This window comes from Argiope bruennichi, chromosome 8, assembly GCF_947563725.1.
Source record: "Argiope bruennichi chromosome 8, qqArgBrue1.1, whole genome shotgun sequence".
Lineage (NCBI taxonomy): Eukaryota > Metazoa > Arthropoda > Arachnida > Araneae > Araneidae > Argiope > Argiope bruennichi.
The window spans coordinates 19,667,743-19,690,265 of NC_079158.1; the positions used below are offsets into that span (position 1 = coordinate 19,667,743).

Sequence of the window (22,523 nt, forward strand, 5' to 3'; positions counted from 1 at the left end):
TATTTATTTGAAAATGCAAATAACAAAATCAAAACACAGGACCTTAGCTTTATTATAATTACTGAAAGGAATAAACGTAAAACTGAACACAGATATTTGCTATTTAAGAGCAGACGATGGTTTCGTCGTGAAAAGGATTTTAACCGGACACGTGTTCTGTCTAAAATTGTTTGCTTACTGCCGTCGAGCTCGCACCTGTTGTGCACTTCTTGTATTTGCTTTTATGTCGATCGCTCTGTATGAAGTTTATCACATTCAGGGTTGGTGTTCAAGAGAAGAGGGTTGATGATCATGTCTAACAGGGTGGAGATCAGAAAGAAGGCTCGAGATATAGAGCTTTGGGAACTAAGGCAAATGCTGCAGGTAAATGAATCAATCAATTAATTACTATACTTTCTGGACTGAGGAATATTTCTTGAGTGTTTTCTAATTGATTAAAAATTTTCAAATTTATTCTTTAAAAATATTTTTTTTTCTGTTTGAGGTGGAATGACTCGAATTAAAAGTTTTATCTGAAAATTTCCGTTTTGGAAATACGGAAACAATCGGTGGAGAGTAATTTTAGGCAATAGTCATTTTTCAGATTCTTTATATATCTTGTTAGTAGTTTTGGTGCTTTCAGCAAACTGGATGGCATGCAAGTAGCATAAGTTCAGTTTTGTTTACATAATATTCCATTATAATGATCAATAAATATGTAAAATAATATCCTGCAGCATAAATTCCTTTCAAATAGCATTGAATATTTCAACAATGCGCTAGTTTCTCAAGGCCTTTTTATATTGTTAAAAAATTCACTGAATTTTTCATGAAATCTTTATATGCTGTTTTTATTGTTCGAATCTTTCAATGTACCATAGAGATGTTTCATATTCTTTTGAAAAAACTGGTGTAATTTCGCCAAGCGTCTTATTTGCAGAATATGCATGGATTAGAAATTCTTTTGCAACTTCTTTTTACTTGCATTTGCTGAATGAATGCGAAAGGCATCGAGTCAAACTGTAGAGTATTTGCTTGGTTGGTTTCTCATTGGTATGAAAGAGATAAATCCAGATTTGTGATCTGCGTTTATTTTTTAATCCTCATCGGCTTAATCTCAATAAATGTGTGCCATTACTGTTCGCTGCCACTGTCTCTTCTGTTCCATTATAATGCCTTTAAGGAATGGTGTCTCTTGTAGTTCGGATCTTGGAAATATAGATAGGATAATTCTTTAATTGTCTCATTCACATCTCCTTTTATTTACAAGTAAAAGTTTGTATTTATAAAAAGTGTTGAGGAAATAAAGTTCCTTTAACTCTTTAAATGGCCATTTTTTTTAGTCATATTATGTTAAAATATTTTTAGGCTTGAAATTAGAATAAGAAAAGGGATTCATGTAGCTTATTAGATAAATTTAATTTGATTAATTAATTAATTTGGTTATTAATAATTAAGTAACAAATCAAGACGCATCATTTTGTCTGAGATAAAGAACTGAAGTATCTAAGTTTCTGACTTACTAAAAAAAATTGTCAGAACTTATGCCAACCTACATAAATTCATACAAAGATTGATAAATTTGGTGAGAAGCATATTTCCCACTGCCCTAGAAAGGGTTAAATTGATAGAAACCAGCATAAACCATCAAGAAAGGCTTTCTTTCTATTTACTTTTATGGATTTGATTTTTATTTATCGTCTTTTAATTCTATCTTAATTGGGAATCTATTTTTTAAAAATTTCAATGTGTTATTCGATACGCCTGAAAAGATTATTTAAATTGAATCTGCCTATTAAAAATTTCTGGCACGAATATTAAAAGAAATGTACATACTTTGAAATAGAATCGGAAAGGAATCGATTATAATATTGGTGGACGCATGCGACTGAAATCAAAGTAAATTTTTAAAAATAGCGAAAAAATGTACGCAAGTGAAACTGACATCATTATAAAGGTAATTTTTTAAAAAAAATTAGTAACACACACACAAAAACATGGAATACTTCTAGAAGATATGAGCATCAGTTTTCATAAGCGAGATATAGCAACCATCAATCAAGCGGCGGTACAGCCTGCTTTCGCACTCAATTCAATTGGTTTATAACGTCTTGACTTCTTTTATATGTTTTTTCCTGGGACTGTACACCGTATATAATGACACAGCAAACCCAAAAATTCTAATACTATTTTGTTTTTCTATTAATTATTTGAACTCCATAAATTGAAAATTGCAGCTCCGTTAAAATGCGAAGTTTTGAATTAAGTGCAGCTGTACAAACGTTCAATAAAGTAGTCTGAAACCTTTGCATGTCGCTTTGTTTACATTAGACTGTTGCCATTCGATGATAAGTAATAAGAGTGATTTCTATGACACGTTAGCGTTATATATATAGAGAGAGAGAAAGAGAGAGATTCTGTTAATTTGATTTATTAAATGAAACTTAAAGTGATTTTTTTTTTCATTTAAATATCCTTAATATATACATTGCTTCATTAGGATCCGAGTATTGATATTTTGAATGATGTTGATGCCAAGTTCGAGAAAGACCCTGATAGAATAATCACGGAACTTGAATTAAAACATAAAAAACCTCAAAACGATTTTATAAATAAACCATCGTTACCCAAGTAAGCATTTTTATTATTTTTAGTTTTTTTATGGCTCTTAAAACAGAAAATTATTTTTATATTTATTCAACATAATTTTGTCTCCAAGAAAATCAAAACTTTTTATACATCTGAATTTTGAAATATTTTTCTAAACACATGTAAGAAATAAGTTAATTCTTAAAAAAGCGGAGATGTATTTTAAAATGTAATTAGAAATTGGAGCATTTTTTGCTACATTATTTCGTTATAATGTAATATTATGTATGTTTTAGTGACTTATAATATCAATGCAGCGTTTAGATACTTTCTTTTTGTTTTAATATCTTGAAATATGCCGGATTTTTTTAGTTCGTTAATAGTGAAGAAAAATGCCTCTAAAATGCAAAGAACGAAATAGACAATGTTAATCTAGAAATCTCCCATTAATAAATAAATTTTACATTTATCATATTTTGTTTGCATTTTTATTTCTATTTATATCGCTTTTCCTTGTGAATTTATATGTCCTTCGTGCTTATCCTCTCAATATCATTTTAGTATACAAAGTATGTTAAAAACGTTTTAGTGTAGTTCCGTGTCTTAAGCGAACTCCACCCGATCAAGGGTCAGTCGAAAGCAGTAACAGTCCTTATCATTGTGACCCAAATTTCTCGCTGTAATTTTCTGACTTGATAGATTTAATGTGGATATATTTATAATGATGCACCTAATTGATGCAATTTAATGAACTTTAAAGAATATTTACTATTATTTTTAGTTTAAGGATGTAAGAAATGTAGAGATATTTTCTTGCAAAACTTTAAAGAAATTATTGATAACGACAACTAACAACTATGAACGTCTATAATTGTATTCTATTTCGATCTTTTTATGAAATATTTTATCCCTGATTAATTTCAGCTTAAGGTAAATCTTTAAAATCTGATCAAACTTAAATTTTAAAACTTTAATAGACATTTAATATATAATTAAATGCCTTGCAGTCAGATTCATAATGTAAATAGTATTAAAAGTCAATTTTTCTTAACATTTTCTGCTTTAAAATTTTTCGTAAAAGCAATATATGATTTCAATCAGCATATTTTGCAAAATAAATAAGTTACAGGATGACAACAAAATTATTTAAAAATTCAATACATATTAATTCTACAACATCAAATTTTTCAATCGCAGATAAGGTTTTTCCCTATGTCTCAAAACAGTAATTATATCTCTTATTAATATACTATATGTGAAATACACTATTGTTCTTTTTTGCCTTATTTGACGAGGATTATAATACTGTAAAGGAATCGGTATCATTTCAAAACCAACAAAGTACCTCAAACATTCAAATCCGTCATACAAACAGAATACTGCAATATTTTTAAAGCTGTTGCATGTGTGGTAAAATCCAATGAATGTAATTTAGCTTGATTTTAAAATATGTTCTAATATTTATCACATGTTTACATTTTCTTTGAGAAACATTTACTATTCGTAACATGCGGTTCAAATCTTAAAAATGTGGATATAAAGTATACAAAAAGTAGTTAAAAGAATAAATGTTAGTTGCGTATTACACGAGTGTGACTTAGAAATATAAAAAGTTTGAAAATTCTAACGATAAATGATTCTTTGAGACGCGAAATTGATTAATTAAAAGTAAGAAACCAAACTTTGAACTAGTACCGCTATGTGAAAGGTCTTAATTAGGAAACCAAACGATAAATTAGTAGCTCTATCTGTCGGCAATGTCTCTTCATAGAAATGACGAGCAAAAAGCATTAAATCGAAAATTTATTCTTCAAGAAATTTCATCTATGAGATAAAAAGCACGATATGGATTCACGAAAGAAATTAGCCATTTCTTTAAAAGTGGAATGAGTCGTGAACTCTATTCTAAATAGCTACTTTCATAAATTGATTAAATTAGTTTAAAAATCTGATTCTGTTAATGACCTTCCAACAAGTGACAGGTTAAAAGAAGTAATATATTTCTGGATCTTGTTTATTATTTTTTAGCGCAATCCTACAAAATGAATTCGTATTGCACCAAAGGAAACATTTCAGGCATCTAGGACTGACACGTTTCAAGGAGACCTGAATTGTGTGCCTATACAGAACAAACTGTTCGGACTTTTCAAGCATTGTTCCTGAGACAAGAATTTGAAATTGAGATTCCCCGTGGAATAAGTGATGACAATAATCACTTAAATCGGATTTGTTCTTATAAATCATCCTTTCATGGCGTCGGAAGGGGTAAAAATGCAAGTAGTGTCCGAGTCTGAGAATTCGAGAATCCATAGGTAGTTCCATAAATAAAGTATATAGCGCTAAGAAATTTAATGCGTAACGAAAGATATATAGCAGAATTTCACTTTTATACACTAGCAATAAAAATTATGTTGCAATTAACTAAGACAATTTGCCTATAAACTTATATTAATAATTTACAAAAAATAGTAGTTTGTTTAAATATAATATTTCTTTGCTTAATGAATTTTCATAACCAGGGAACGACGTCATATTCAGCCTGCAGTTTTCCATCCACATTTATTCATCTAAAATATTTTTCAGAGGTTCTGAAGCTCCGAGGGAATTACGAAGAAAAGAATTTGTTTTAAGAAATTCAACTTTAACGTAAGTCATAAGATTATTACTTTAATTTAAATATATTTCACTCCATTCAGATAACCATGAAAATGATGTTTCAAATTAGATGCCATTAAATATTTTTGTTAAAGTTACATTAATTCTTATATATAATATATATATATATATATATATATATATATATATATATATATATATATATATATATATATATAATCACCACCACCCATTTCCTAGTCCTAGCCATTCCTAGATTTCACCAGCCAACTTGGCTTAGTTGAATATTGAACTTGATGTGATTAACCATGAATCAAATCCTTATAATGGTAGTTTGGTTCAATCTTTCCTTTTAAATATTGTTTATTACTAATTTATGTTTCTAGAGAATAATAGATCTTTCTTTACATTTCTGAACATTCTTCGAATACATAGAAGAATTTTGAAATGCCCTACAAGTTGTGAACAATTTTCCTATTCTCGTATGTTACGATATGCTCCAGAATAAGAAGTTTTATTTTATTGTTAAATTGTATTCTGTATTTCTTTGCAGTTTTTTTTCCATTTTTCACTGAACTCGAGGTGATTTTGAAGCCAATTAACTGCGATAATTGAAAATATTTGTGATATTTTTTATTTAACGTGAGTGTCAATAGAGATTTTTAAAAAAATTGTGAATATCGCTCAGTTATGCTGACTTCATAACAGAGTAAAGAAGACTGAGTCAGGTTTCAAAGCAGGGACTTTTTTCTTTTACGAAATTCCTGCAAAATCATAATATATATTCTATGGATGCATGCAGTTTCGTTGTGTTTAAATTACTTTCTTGATTCGCGTTTATAGTACACGATAAAACGTATGCTATTTTACAAATACGAAAATGTCTGCAAAAGCAATTCCAAAAACGAATTTTTGTTCACTTTTAAACTTCATTTATTTTCTGTTCAGAAGGGATGACGATTGTTATTCCATTTTAACATGCATTCTGATATGCTGGAAATTAGAAAATCTTGATACCTGCGTACTTTCGATAAAAATGCAATATTCTAATATTTCAAAACTTAAATTATTATTTTATCAATCAATTTAACTAAATTTGACTTGAATTGAAATGTGTTTGAAAATTCGGAATATGTGGCTTCACAAATTTAGACTCCCTTTGCGTTGTAAATAATTTCAGAAAAATAATTACCGTATTACACGATAATTTTAATTATAAATTAAAGATTAATAGGAAGAGTAGAAAAATTAATATTAAAGTTATTCTGAGTTTAAGCATATTAATAAAAGTAGCTTCAATGAATAGTTTTATTAGATTTATTTTGAATTCGGCGATATCTAAAATGGCGAAATTTTAGAGAATCTTAGTGTCTTTTAATTTTTAATAAAAATGTCTATATATGCACTTGCGCGTACGAAGAAATAAAATTGCAAGCATGTTGATACCACCTGAAATTTAAACATGATTTTTTCAAAATATGCAATTTTAAATAATTTTGATTTCCAATAAAATGTATCAAGAAATTCTTAAGAATCTCTATCTGATTTTATGCTTAAATGTCAAAAATTAAAAATATTAAGCATTTAAGAAAAGTTTTTATTATTATTATTATTGATTTTCCGTTTCTATTCAGAAATCTTTGGAGAAGCCCTAACGTACGCTCTTTATACAACTTAATTCTTGCTTTTTTTGTATTCCTGTACCTGCACATCGCTATCTTCTATTACTTTAATGTCGAACGGTAAGTACCAGATTTTATTTTCTTTTCTTTCTTAGATTCCTTTTGCATTCAGTTTCTAGAAATTACTATACTGTAATCTTCATTATAAAAAATGTACATATAAACATACAATTTTTTGATTTTAATCGTCTACCATAGACTTGTTTATTAATCACAATACGGAAGCATACCATTACTTAACCTTTCTTTGCATGATGATAGAAATTTCCATCATAACATCTAGTGAACAAAAAATTGTACTCAAAACAGGTGTACTGTAAATTTATTAACTTTTTTCCTATTGTGTAATAAGGAACGTAGCTGTAAAAAAAAATCAAATGTCACAATCATTATAGGAGGTTTGAACTTGTCATTTCGCTGCTTGTTGTGGTTGGAAAAAACTTTCTATTTCTTCAATATTTTTTATAACTAATCTGATTTTTTTTTTTTTTGCTAATAAATGCGATAATGAGTGGATGAATTTAGAAGAGAAGGACATTGAAGATTTTTGTACTGGACTTATCATGTAAATTTGCATGATGAAGGATATTTCCATCATACTGTTTTTAATTATTTTATATTATATATGTAGTGTAAGGAGCGTCATCCTCGTGGTGCCTGCGTAATCACTCAGCAGCCAATAAGAAGCTATCTGATTCCCGCCCCAAAACCTGTATTCAGTACTGTCATAGCGTTCATCGATGTAAAGCGGCCCTACCGTTCGTCCGGTTCATTGAATTCGTTTATGTTAAATGAGTGTGTGATTCTTGTCATATGAGACATCTCTAAGCATTCATCTCAACTAGGCTTTCCCCTTGAGCCCGTGAGAGACATTTGATTTGATATATAATCCGGTTAGTAGAGGCCTGTTTTCCGAGCCAGAGTTAACATGTCTCTGCATATATTTATACTAGGATTTTTTAAAACAATTTTCCTTTAATCTAAAGCATGAATTATATCATTCTGATTTATTTCACGCACAAAAAAAATCATGCAAAGGAGGGTTAAAAATCAGTAAACAATGGGATCTGAATCATGCCGCAGAATATAGAAATGCACCAGTTGATCATTTATCATAGACAGAGATTTAAACTGGTCACTGATCAATTTATAATAAAGGTTTTTACTTTTAAATATCATATAAAGCCTAATGATGATAATCCGCATGTAAAAATTTTAATATTGTTATAAACCAAATTCAATTTTGAGAGGTATACACTGATTAAAATTTAAAGAAAACAATACAGCATGATATCCATATTTTTCCCCCTTTTGTTCAGGGCAAATTATCATTTGAATTATTTTATTCGTCCATTGACAATATTTTTCCATTATTAATTGGACGATAAATTCTTATAAATTGAATTTTAATCGTTTTTTCTTCTTTATTATTACTCTGCTTCTATTTATTTCAAATATTTGGAAGAAACTCTTTTTTTATTATTTCTGATTTTATGAAAATTTCTATTCGTTCATATTTCTGCACTTTTTATGACATATACTTTATTTTATGTCTTCATATATGTGATGAATTTTTACACTTTTGTGACGCAAATTTTTATGTGATTTTGGACAAGGTTACCTTATTTGGATAATCTAAATATTTTAATTGTACAGAGTTAATGAAATAAATTCACTAAAAACAGATTTTTTTTGTTGCTTATTTATATTTAAGCACAATAATATACATACTTAATTTTCATAAAACATATTACATTAATATAGTGTCATATGTTCTGTATAATTTTTTCTTCGTTTCTTTCTCGAATTATATTATAAAATCACATAACCATATTTTGTGTTCTCTTTGGGTAAACATTTGAAGTCTTTAAATGAAATAGTGTATCATGTTTTGTCTTCTTCTCACTCTAGCTTATAAGGAATACTATTTATTATAACCGAATTATAACTATTTTCTATGCTATTCCGATTCAAGAAGATATTTGGGTTCCAATTAGGTGCAGTTTTTATAATTATAATTAAACAAAAAAATCTTACCTTAATTAAACTTAATCTTATTTTAAAAATATATAAGTAAATTGTTTATAGTTAAACATATTTCCACAGTTAAAATTACATATTTTGCTACTTTTTATTCATTTGATCTTGGTTCAAAATTGAGAAATCTGTTCCAAATAATCTCTTGTAGTAAGATTATGCGAACAAAACTAAATTGAACTATTTTTTTAATTTTTCATTTGTTCTTTTATTTGCTAAAAGTTGAGAAATCTGTTCCAAATAATTTCTTATAGTAACATTATTCGAACAAAGCTAAATTGAACTATGTTTTAATTTTTCATTTGTTCTTTTATATAAACCTTTACTCCCATTGAGACTTTTAGGTCGACCCAACTACCTTAATAAAAATATATTTAAAAAATAGCTGATACTTAAAAAATATTTACGCAACATGATAGAATATATCCCTTAGTTTTTTAAGTCCATAATCCAATTCAAATAAAGTTTTTTTTTTAAATTTAAATTATGATTTTATGAATAATTGTTGCATTCTATTCGTTATTTTATTTTATTGTGATTTAAATTTTAGGTTCAAAAGAGATTTAGCATTGGTTTCATGGTCATTTGGTCAGTTTCACATTGTTACTGCCGTATGGATTGGCATCAACTTATCGATTGTTTTCTTTTTACATCCTGTCTTTCGATTCTGGGCTTCTTCTAGAGCATTTGCGAAGAAGAAGGGTAAGCATTAAGTATTTTTGGGTATCTTTAATAAATATGCCATTGAAATAATGTATAGTCCAGAAAAATATGGGATAAAGTAGAAATGAAGTGATTTGTGTTGTCTCAAGTGAAAGATATGATGATAGTAAGATAATATTCATATGATGATAGTAAGATAATATTCATATGATTCAAGTGATACTATTCATCTTTTTTATAAAAAGTTAATTTGTATTTTTATTATTATTTTACGTTTTTAAGCTTTCTAAAAGGAAATATTTTCCAAAATGTTCAAAAACATTTTGAAATAAACATATTTAATTTTGAAGTCAGTGTTGCTTTGCTAGATCTTTGATCATTTTTGAAAGCATGTTACATTTAAAATGAAAAAATCCGCATATTTTATGACTTTCAAATTCAAAGCTTAGTGTTAAGTTGCAAATGGAAAAACTGATTTTTATATAGTTCCTTAGAAAATATATAATTTAATTATTTTGTGATTAAGATACGGCATTCCTTATATTTAAAATTTCTATAACGAAAGAGAACGTTGTGCACAAAAGACAAAGGTTTCATATGATGATAGAATTTTTCACATGCTTGTGAAACTGGTAGAATCGAGAGCTGAATGTGTTTTCTGCTCGGAACATTTAGACATAATTTTTATGAAATATGAAATTTAAATCTCCAGATACTTTGGTGTCATATTTTTAATCTTAAAACGCACTAATTTCTTTGAACTGTGATTTACATTTTATATTTTGCTTTTGGAAGTAATTTTTAACTAATCAAATAAAACTTTAGGGAACTCTTAAGATATTTATTTTTAGTTATGAGATTCAGGTCTTTAAAATGATCTCAAATACATTAACTAAAACTTATTCCTTCCAGTTAGTCTCGCTTTGTGTATAAAGAAATGCAAAAGACCATGTTAGCACTACAAAATTCAGACTCCGACTTCAAGTGCATCTTTCCAAAAATGATCATTTGAATAAATCATTTTTAGGACTTGATTCAGAAAATATACTTATGCTACTTCATTCATCTTTACAGGATTTGTATGCCACGATGCTCTATATTTCTCTCTAAAGCGTTCCCTATTCTATTTGAATTTTTTTTAATTCCCTAAAATTCTAATTAGATTTTTTTTAATCCTTTAAATTCTACTTGGATTTTTTCGTGTATTTTTTTTTTTGTTGTTGTTGTTATGTGTGAACTTTCCATGACAAAAATAATTTTTTTGTTTTGAAATTAAAAAAAAAATTTGGAAAAACTAACTAAATTACATTCCAATATTTTCTTCATACTGAATCATCGTTTATAGCCAAGAGTTCAGTTTAAAGATTGATTGTTGTTGTTTTTCTGTAGTTTATTTGGCGCAAGAGTCATATTTGGCTTAAAGATTGAAAAGGTTGCTGGATAGAGATTCGATTGACCGCTGGTCTGTTGTATGGCAAATCCATTGAGGATCCTCCTGCTAGAGTTGGACGGAGGTTTGAAGAGGATATGGTGGTTCACTTTTCACCTGCATTTTTTAATCGCGTTCTAAATTGACAGTTGAATCCTAAAAGAGCTCCAATATAGTTTCAAAACGGGTCGTTATTTTGACAAAAGCTGAAAATCTCAGTTATTGGTTATGTACTCATGCAATTTGATTACGCTTTTATTGAAAGGATTTAAAAGTTGAATGCAAAAACATAACAGTGCAGATTTTTTTTTAATATTTTGTTTTTAATGAATGAATAGAATAAACAGTTTTTTGCTACCCTACCAGTTTTAATTCCTGTTGGAATTAAACCGGTAGGGTAGCATAGTAATCTTAGGGAATTTCTCATTTTTAAATCTGTATTTAACCATAAATTTATTTTAGCTTTCAATTAAATGCTACGTTTTATTTTTTACTTCCATTGTTATTGCTTCAAAAAAGAAAAGAGCATCTCATATTCTTAAGAGAATTTAATTGATTTTTGTTTTTTAAATTAATATTTTTATTAATTTTAAATAAGCGTATACAGAATTAAAGAACGTAAATTCTGTATTTAATGCATGATACGTCGTTAAAGGATTCAGTTAAAATAACAATTCATTTAAAAGATTTAAAAAAAGAACGCCTGAATGTGACTTTAAATTTCTCAGTTGTCATGTGAATGGAAATGACCATAACCCCCCCCCCCTAAAAAATGTGTCATCTAATTCAGAGTATAACCTCTTGAATTATGAATTTCTTTTAAGAAAAAAATGAATAAGCTGTGAGGATGTCGTAATTAGGGTTACGTGCAGTTGTGGTTGACAATTATTGCAACATGTTAGAAAAATAATTTTATTTACTTTTAAACTTAAGAAATGAAACAAATAATTTTGATTCACTACAAGCTTCACCGAGGCGAGTGCGCGAACATTCCGAAGAAAACGGAGAGAATAGCTTTTTAGAAGCATCGTGCGTGTCAATACCCGGATGATGTGCAGCGCGCCATTACGTCACACACAATCTCGACGGAGACTGTAGTTTACAGATTCATATGGAAAGATGATAGGCATTCGCTACAAGATCCTTGGAGGAATAATGTCTGAAATGCGTGCCCCATAACACTAGATTTGAGACTGAATAGCCATTGCATATTTTACGTATCACCAATGTAGCGCATATCTAACTTTCTTAAACTCATTATTTGATATAAAGGAAATAACTCGCAATTTCTTCGCAAAGAAGATATCAAGTTTACACCATTACTATAATTTACTCATCCTTTATTCAATCCTGAAAGGTGTTTTATAATTCTGCTTTTCAGTACCAAAGGAATGTAATTTAAAAAAGACGATTTTCCAGTTACAACAATTTTGTATACAAAATCTGATTTTACATCAAGTCATAACTAGGTAAATTTATTAAGAATACACTATTTATAATTTATTCTGGTTAATATGAATATAAATCCTCAAACAATGAATTAAAGTTTTTCCATTTTTATTTTACATTTTTCTGGAAAATTGGTATAAAGTGTCTTACGTTTAAATTAAAGAATTAATTTTAAATTAAATTAAATTTAAATTAAATTAAAGAACGTTTCTCAATTAAAGAATCTATGATCGCTCAATATTTAGAGCTCTGTATGTATAACGATGGATACTTTAATCTCTTTATAGATTTTGTAATTCAATATTTTGCACTTTATTCATTTCGTATGAAACAAAAACAATGGATAAACATGAGCAGATATGAAAGCAATGGATATTTGAATCTCTTTATAGGCCTTTATGATTTGATGCTTTGCACTTTATTCATTTTGTATAAAGCAAAAACAATGGATAAGTATGAATAGATATGAAATTAATGGATATTTTAATCTCTTTATAGGCCTTTATGATTTGATGTTTTGCACTTTATTCGTTTTGTATGAAGCGGCTTTGCTGATAATTCCACCAAAAATAATCATAGACTACAATATACCACCCGCATCATCTTGCGCGTTAGCAATGGAACAGGTCGGTATTGTATTCTTTTTTATAAACCAAATATACATAACTTGTATACTCTATTAACTCTTATTTAAGAGTTAAATAAGAATTTAATGTTGTCTTTATTTCTCTTACATTTACGTTATGTTATAATTAATACTTCTCTCATTCGGTGAAACATCAGAAATCTATTAATTAATAAATTGCAAAACCATTTAGGGATGATATTCTAAATATATAAAAGATCTGGTTTATCTTTCTGTTCGTTTTAATCGTCGCTTTGCACTCTTGGATCGTTTTATATATCGAGATGAAATATGGGTCACAGATGGATTATCCCAAATGGAATTTTTTTAAAGCTATTTTAAAATTCGAATTAATTTTTATTAACTTAATTCTAAATGATAAATTAGAATTAATAGTTGGGAAATTTTAGGAATCATCATAATTTTGTTTGCAATTGGAGAGCTATAATTTTTGTATCATTCTAGAGTTCAGTACCTTTCTAATTATCGTAACTTGAAGTGAAGTTTGTAACTGAAAATTGATCTGTGCAACTTTTCTAATTTTAGTGTGTTTTTTATTTATTTAATTTATTGAATAAACTTTTTTTCCAAGTTGACCTACGGAACTTAATTATTAATTAAACACCAGGCTTATGCATTAGCATTTCGCGCAATATTTGAGTTTCACGTGTTGCCATTCAATAAAAATAACAATTGAGAGTAAATGAATTATTATTGCATACGAGTTATTTTCATATTTTTATGTGGTTTAAAAGAATTCTTTTTTCGCTTCTGTATTATTTAGCTCAGTGGTATCTTGATATGATACTTGATAGTAATTGAATTATACCTTCGGAGCCATTATTTATTTTTATTCCGCTGACAGTATACGTAATAGGCAATATAATGTGGTAACTAAACTACAAGAGTTCAATATTCAATTGTAAGGGATTAATTATTACATGGAACCAATTTAAATATCAAGATCAGAAAAAAAAACATTTTTGTATATAGTTTGTAGATTATAAATTTCTTTTTCAAGTTAATTATTTATGGTTATAAGAAAGTAGTTTTTTTTACAAATCTGAAATCCAGTAAAAATCGCTTATCTTGTAAAATGGTTAAAAGTTTAAGAGATAATGGTTTCAGGTACCATATATCTGCTATAGTTATAAATAAATTTGTAGAAATTAAACAGAGGAATAAAACGTTAGGTTTTGTAGATAGTTGAACTTAAGATTGAAACAACAATAGTAAGATTGAATCAACTAATAGTACTGAATTATTGCTTTCAAAAGGAGCTCAGAACTGAAATTTATGGAAATTCCAAGTAAAAGTAATTTTACAGAGCGAAGAATTATTTTAGAATATTTAAAAAAATTTCTCCAGCAATAAATGGCGATTTAGAGGAAGACATAAAACAGCTAACTGAATGCAAGAAAAGTTATTTAAATTCATAAGATATCACAGCTAGCAGGAATGAAAATGGACCTGTAGTATTGCTAAAGTAATATGTTTTTTGTATCAGCACAAATCCAAAATGAGTATGTGTATGTTACAAAAAGATTTTTAATGCTACTTGCTATGGAAAACAAATGCCGGAATGTATTCCCAGTTTAAAAGTAATTAGAACGTAAAACTAAAGTAATCTACGGGAAATATACCTCACCATAAGCTCATCACTGAAGTTGTCGATGATTTTCTTCCAGATTATTAGTATTTCTTTAGTGTCTGTGAATCTGTACCTCCTGATAAACAAGGTATTAATGATTTTATTAATAGATTATAAATTTATAGATAAAAAAAGATTGAAAATGCACAGACTCAAAAAGGAAATGCTTTCATAAGTAAGAAGTTATAGAAGAAGAAACAATATGAGTAAAATGCCTGCAAGCTGTAATATCTGTCAAAAAAGTGCTCTTCAAAGACTTTGATTTAAAATTATGTTTTATATATGGGAGGCAAATTATAGAACCAAAACTTTTGACAAATGCCAATTCTCGCCTACAAGCAAAGAATAATTTAACCAAAAGAAAAAATATAAGATTTCATCAGTATTGTTTAGCTGTTGAAAAATGAAAGTAAAAGCAGTTGGCATTTCCTTTTTATTGGTCTAAATTCTGTGGTTAGTCAGCACATGATATACGACAAAGCATAGATTTATAAAAGAATGCTAAGTATGCTAAGTCTTATAAAAATAAAGATTGTATTGAAAATACAATAGATGCTTTTGGCAGAGATAGTTTTCAAAACAGAGCATTTGATGAAAGGAATTATATTCCAGTGAGTTGAAAAATGTTTTATATTTTCTTAATTTAAAACGAATTCTCATTTTCGTTAGCTCAATAAAAGAGAAAGTCTGTGCAATCGAATTCGATAAAAAATTTGCAGAATCATGAACGACGAAAAAAAAATTGGAAATAGAGCGGAAAAGTTATGCAAATTAATCCAAAACCAGTCTTTTTGGAACATATAGTGATAGATTATTCGTAGTCATCACAGTTTTTTAATACAAGCTAATAATATCATCTGCATTTTTATAATGCCTTTATTTATTCAAAAATGTTTTAGAAATGTAAGGAAAACGAACTTTATTTTCCTTATGCTTTCTAAATTTTTAATTCTCGTAATGTTTATTGACGTCCAATTAAAAATGGTTTATATCCCTTGATGTATAGTAAGAAATATTCAACATTTTGGAACTATCTGATGAAGATAAGCCAATAATGACGACGTAAAATACAGAGCAACATAGACTACAGCGTTGATAGCAGATATTGATTGATAAGACAGATCTATTGCTTAGTATATAACATACTGATAACATACTGATGCCTGGATAAAATGCAATTTGACAAGTAAAAATATAGTTAAGACAATTATGATTTTCAAATTATTCGATCTTTCATAGTCTTGAAATTTCTTTTTTATATTTTAACTGCAAATTCCATTTTCATCGTTTCATTCATTGTCATTGATATTAAATTAGAAAGGAAAAATATTAGCATTTTTTGTATCAATTTTTACTTATATATATTTTATTTCGCTTTATATCTATATTGACATATGTTTTGTATTTCTTCCATTTCAGTCTAGACTTTTTATGAAGAGTTATGCATTTGTTCGAGAAAACATTACCAGAGTTTTAAAGTATAAGCTCCATCAAGGTATTGTGAAATCTCAATTGATTCGTATTTTTTGCGATTCAATATTGCTAAAGCCATAAAATTATACAATGCCGTTAAAAATTAAGAAAATTTTCGTTTCTGGTGTTTATCGTTAGAATGACAATTTTAATAAAGTTAGATTGCATATACGATATAAGAAAATAGCTATACAACTATAATTCGTGTATAAATTATCGTGTGCCACCGTCATTAACATCAAAAGATTTAAAAGAAAATCAGAATAAAGCACAGACTGGCAAAAAATGTGGCCCTCTCCTAATCTATAGCTCTCGCATTATTAATTCAAATTTCAGTTTTTATAACATAGGGTTTGGTTAGATTTAGTTTGAATAAGTTATATTGACGCTTTCTTTTAATGCATCACGAGGTCCTCTTGTGTACACAGCCGGCCACCCCGCCAACCACTGTACGAAATAGTATTGACAGTAGCATCTTGAGAGCTATTTGGGATGCTGAATACTTGAAAGATTTGGTACTTACCTGCTCTAAATATCACCATATTATTCAGAGGATGTTCGGTCCTCGATGTCAGATTCAACGTGACCAAGTCCACTTGCACAGAATCTGGAATTCTTTGCCACGAATCCAAATCTTAAACCTTTCCCCAAGCCACCGCAATCTAATCCAAGATTGATAATCCAGTTTCCAATATGTCAGTTGCTGCCGGAAATATGTTTGAAATGCTCAGGATCTCTAGCAGAATCAATTCATTCAAAGCAATATAAATCTTCTGATATTGTTGATGCCTGCCTTTAACAGTACCTATCATTAAGAATTGAATCACCAATGTCTCTTTTGATTTCACTTTTTAATCAGTCATTTCTACTTTATGTATGTGTAACACTAGCTACACATTACTACCTGCGTTTTTCGATAAAACTCTGCTTAGTTTAATTTCATTTACTCGTTTTTACATTTTTGTCAGATAGCTCAGAATCTTTACCTAATATAATACAGAACACGATCTAAGTGTAGAATTCTCCCAAACAACATCAAATTTGAAACACCAATAGCTGATATTTAATGTCAAATCTTGATAAAATATTTCTCTTACTACCGGTTACATGGATGCCGATGATTCATTCAGTTGCTTTCCCAGTGCGCAAATCTTAATTGCGTTCGAATATTGCACTATTTAGTATTTCAGTAGCAAAAATGTGCCCCACTGAAAATTTTAATACTACAAATAAGATGATTATAAGAATTCCCAAGACTGTTAATCCTATTGTGATATCTCGGCTTTGAGAAGAAAAGATTATAAATATGAGACTCGATTTTTCTGAATATTCACTGTGTGTGTTGGCTAGCATTTATGTGAAACTTGCCGTCGATATTCAAGACATTCTCAAATGTGTGTGGTGTTAAAGTGCGGAGTGTGGCTCTGATGTTTTCCTAATCATATAATTACGATTCAAAACAATGAGATCCTTTCTCAGTGTAGTCATTGTGCATAACATTATTTTGATAGTTAAAATCTGGAAAAAGCATTTATTTAAAACACCTACAAAAAATAAATTCAACTTAAACTAAACGTTAAAGCTTCACTAGAATAAATCCGCTGTAATCGTGCGCATTATGAATATGACAATTTTTTTAAAAAACTTTTGACTTATTTAAAATATTGATAGTGATTTATTAAAGAGCCTTCCATTAATAAACAATAAATAAATCTAGAATCGAACATTGGTATTGTGATAATACTTTAAGCATCTTTACTTTACGCAATTGCATCATTAATTAAAATTGGTATTACTGAAAAATCAACTTTTTGAAATTTAGAGCATTGCAAAAGTTTATTGCATTATCATACGCCAAAGCTGCCTGGGAAAAAAATAGATTTATTAATCAATTTTTATTTAAAAATAGAATTAAAAGTTTGATAAATCCCTTTCAGAGAACTTACTACCTAAAAACATATTAGATCTGATTGTTCAGGGTGAAATAATTTGCCTTATCATGAAAATTTTGAATAATTTTTAAATTTGCATTTTGAACTAAATAATATGCTGGCAATATTCCAACCAACAATCACTATCAGGTTAAAAGTAATTAAATCTTTAGTACTGCGAATGAATCGTAACAAGCAATTATGCCTAATGTTAGAAAAGCTTTCCAGTTTTTTTTAATTTTATTATTTTTTAATGTTTTATATACGTTAAGAAGTTAAAATAATCATGCCTGAAAGTAATTATTAAAGAAATTTCGCTATTTGGGTAGCTTTTAATGATCTCTACTTTTTTCTGTACTTTTTATAAAATATGTACTGTTTTTATTTTTCCATATTGAAAAATTAAAAAGCTATGTTTACGATTTTTTTTTCAGATGATGATGAGGAATCAAACTCACCTCCTTGTCCAGAAGTAGGAAAACTGATATATTTTTTATTTGCACCGACATTAATTTACAGGGATAGCTATCCAAGGTAGAAGAAGGAAAAATCCTTGCATTCGTTCTTTCATTTATGATATTTTACGAATTTTGCAAGTCAGTTATGCATGTGTTTATATATATATCATCATTAAAATTAGACAAATTCTTGAAAAATGCTTTAATATATTTCTGTCGCTTTAAAATATCATCTCTATAATAGAAAAAAAAAATTACATTCGTTAATTTACGTGCGATGTACTGCGACTTACAAGATAATAACCACACACCTCTGTTTTCCAAATTTCATCATGGAATAAAAAAACTGATTTTTATTTTTTGCAAGATTTCTTTTTTTTTCCTTTTCCTATTTAGTATGAACATGAGACCTACATGCTATATCTACGTAATAAAAATCATACCATATTCGCTACTAATTGCGAAAAATTCAATTATTTCCTCCATTTTTAATATTTGGAAAACAGAAATAAAGGACGATATTGCTTGCTATGTAACGGTATGTTGTTTACAAACAATATATATTATTTTGTGAGAATTTTACTGTTGCATAGATGAGATTTTAAAATAGCATGAACACATTCATTCATTTTCCTTTATTCAATATAAGAAATAAAAATACACAAAATCGTAGTAGAAATAGTATTAAAAAATCATTTCCTTAATTTGATAAATGTTTTAAAATTCTAAATATTGAAATTATTCATAAATTCATTCGATATTGAAATAAAATTCATCTGCATATCAAATGAGATGTTAAGACTTTAACTATTTACTCAATCTCATCAGTAGCGAATAGTTCTTTTATAAAGCATTGGTGTAAATTGATTTCTTTTTTTTAAAAAAACTTTGATTTAAAATAAATTTAAATAAAAAAATTATTTCGGAAGCGATCTTGTATGAATATACTAAAATGAATTTTCTAATTTTAATTATTTTATAATTCATTAACACAAACATCAGAGAATTTTGAGACAAATTTTTTTTCTTAAATTCACTATGAGATAGTGATACTATAGCAAAAAAAAAAAAAAAATGCATCAGATGATAATTATATTCTGAAATATTTAAATATTGCATAATTTACTAATTTACAAGTATACTTAATTTGAAAACTCTATAATGCGTTAAAAATTGATTATAAAGTTCCATTTTTATTTCCTCACGTTGAAAAAGTATTGTAATCGTTAAAAAAAATTTTTACTCGAGATTTAAATGAATATATGTTAAACTGAAAACTTCCTGAGTTTGGAAAACCCATTTTTGGCATTACGTCTGTCTGTGACAAATATAACTCAAATAAGCTTTGAGCTAAAGGGTTGAAATTTAGTATATAGTGTTTGCACAAAATTTGTGCATTTTTTCGAACGGATTTTTTTTCAAAATACGTTCGAAAAATTCTAAATTACTAATACAATTAAAAAATATCTGCCCATCTGTCAACTTTTCAGTAAAATCCGTTCTGAGGAAGTAATTCAGTGTCTGTACGGCTGTTTGAGGACACGCTAACACAATAACTACAAAACGAAGAGAGATGTATAAAACTCAGTACATAAATTTAGCAACTGTATTGTAATTACGTATCTAGTTTGGAGAGAAATTCAACAAGATTTTGACTATTTGTTGGTTTGTATTTTGAGAAACAAATAAACGCGATAAACTTAAAAACGCAGTGACTTAAAAATATCAAATTTAGCATGGGATTTTGTAACTACAAAAAGCAGTTTTAAGCAAATTTTTGTTTGAATCGGTTGAGAAAAACGTGTCAAAAATACAAATTCGATTTTCGGATACTTTTTACACAAGTCAGAGATGGGTCGCCAAAAAAACTCGCCAAGAATGACACGATGCATTCAGTAAAAATGGTAAATTCACGACAAAGTTGAATAGATCATAATTAAAATAGGTCAATACCATGCAGGGTGCTCTCTGGGTTAACAGCTTTATTAGGGACTGTGAGTGAAAATTTTTGAAAGACTACTCCCTCTGGTTAAAAATAGGGAAAAGTCACGTTAAATAAAAGTTTATAAAAGTGTTTCACTTTTTCTTTTATTTTCAGAACATCTGGTATTCGCTGGGGTTTCGTTGCCTGGAATCTTTTGCAATTATTTCTTATTGTATTGGGTGACTATATTGTCTACATTTGTTTCTTAGCGAATAGCTTCAACAAGGCGGGCATTGAACCCATACCCATCACTCATTTTGTGTGTTTGATGGCTATTGCAATCTTCGCAGGTAGTATGATCTCGTTCGTAACGTTTTATCCCATATTACACTGTTTGCCGAATGCTTTTGCTGAAATGCTGAGGTTTGGCGACAGATTGTTTTATGAAGTAAGTATCTTTCTAGTTGCGTGCTGATTTCATATGTTTATAAATGTTCATAATAACTGCTGATGGAGTGACTTCTTTTAAGATTTTTTCTTAAGCAGATTTTAAACACGGGTTTTTTTTTGTTTGTTTTATGTGAGTGATAAATGTAATTTTCAAAATTCTTTAAAAAAATCAATCTCACTTGTTAGATGAGTCAGGTATTTCTCATGACTTTGTTTGAATTTCAGTATTCAGTTTTATCATGATTAGTTTTGTTAATGTAACGAGATTTCCCGCTTTCACAACCAGGAAATCCCACGGGGGAGCACCTCGTAATTGAAAGTGAGAAGCGTTTGGCATGGCGGTTGGTTCTCGCCACCCTTGTAGGTATACGAAAATGTGGGGGTGGCTACTTCCCATCGATGGCGGGAAGGGCTTCTTAGGGAAGGGTTGTACCGTAGCCGGTGATGGCCCTTAGGAAACAACCCCAGTTCCCGGCAGTGTTGCTATCACGGCAGTCCAATCATTCTTTTCCGTATGCCTTCGAACGGGTCGGAGTAATTAGTCTATGATTCACCACCAAAAAAGTAATATAGCTGACAACAATTAGTTACTTGCTTCCTTTTTGAGTTTATTCCAATGCAGTAAATGAAATAAACAAACAAAAAAAAAAGAACCATCTTACTGGAAGCTTCATAGAATTTTTGAGGATGAACAAAAAAATTCCTACTTACATTAGCTGTCCTAGTTTTAAACATCGATATTTTATAAGATTAAATACCGTTTTCTATAGATACATCCTAATATTAGCGAACAATTTAAAATTTTCATTGCTAGAAATCCAATACAGATATTTATTGTATATTTCTTTCCCATAAAATTCTGAATAACTTGATTGATTTCCTTAAATATTAAACTCCATTTTTTTGTTGTGGTGGTTAGAACTTCTAAAAAACAAGATTACTTTATTAAATTTAAGCGAATTTTTTTATTAAATTTAATTGCAAAGACTATTTTTATATATACCAATTTTATAATTTCATTTATAATTGTTATATGTAGATATCTTTTCTTTTCCAATATTTTTTTGATATATTTACAATAAATGTTTACAATTTTTAAAATTATAATAGATTGGAGTGTTCATTTAATTGACAATTAGCCGCCTTCGGCGATTAGATGTTTCGTTCAGTATGTTGGTTGTATTTAACTTCAATTAAATATCTTATAATAATTATATTTATGATTTTCTCAAAAATAATTTGTTAACTTCAAATTGTGAGAGATATTAAAGCTTTCTTTAATACCCCTCCAAGGTTTTTTGTATGTTGTATAAGTGAAATTTTCTAATAAAGTCTCAAGGCTTCCTCGCTGAAAACAGAGCTGTTAGTGTAATGGACCTTCTAATGTACATCGTATTTCACAGTGATATCCTAGTCATTTCGGTTTATTCCTCATGTGAATCCCATCTCTACTATTGATATGGATGAATGTGGGCGCGCTCTAAATGACCTCGAGTTACTAAATTTTGCTCAAATTTTGAGAAGTATGAATGGGCATTTCAGAGTGATTTCTATGAAATTTTAATTT

At 28.5% G+C, this 22,523-nt stretch overlaps 1 protein-coding gene across 3 annotated transcripts in view; it reads left to right on the plus strand.

Moving 5' to 3' along the window:
* The first annotated feature begins 282 nt into the window (after positions 1–282).
* Positions 283–22,523, plus strand: part of LOC129981367 (sterol O-acyltransferase 1-like) — a 29,444-nt gene continuing 7,203 nt past the window's right edge. The window contains exons 1-9 of one of the 3 annotated variants that reach the window (XM_056092189.1): positions 283–363; positions 2,480–2,610; positions 5,152–5,214; positions 6,819–6,926; positions 9,454–9,605; positions 12,943–13,070; positions 16,140–16,215; positions 18,559–18,658; positions 20,681–20,954. In XM_056092189.1, coding sequence (XP_055948164.1) covers positions 286–363; positions 2,480–2,610; positions 5,152–5,214; positions 6,819–6,926; positions 9,454–9,605; positions 12,943–13,070; positions 16,140–16,215; positions 18,559–18,658; positions 20,681–20,954 — 1,110 coding nt within the window. In that variant the 5' untranslated portion in view covers positions 283–285. The remainder of the gene's footprint in view (positions 364–2,479; positions 2,611–5,151; positions 5,215–6,818; positions 6,927–9,453; positions 9,606–12,942; positions 13,071–16,139; positions 16,216–18,558; positions 18,659–20,680; positions 20,955–22,523) is intronic. The other 2 variants (XM_056092191.1, XM_056092190.1) reach the window with 2 other exon arrangements.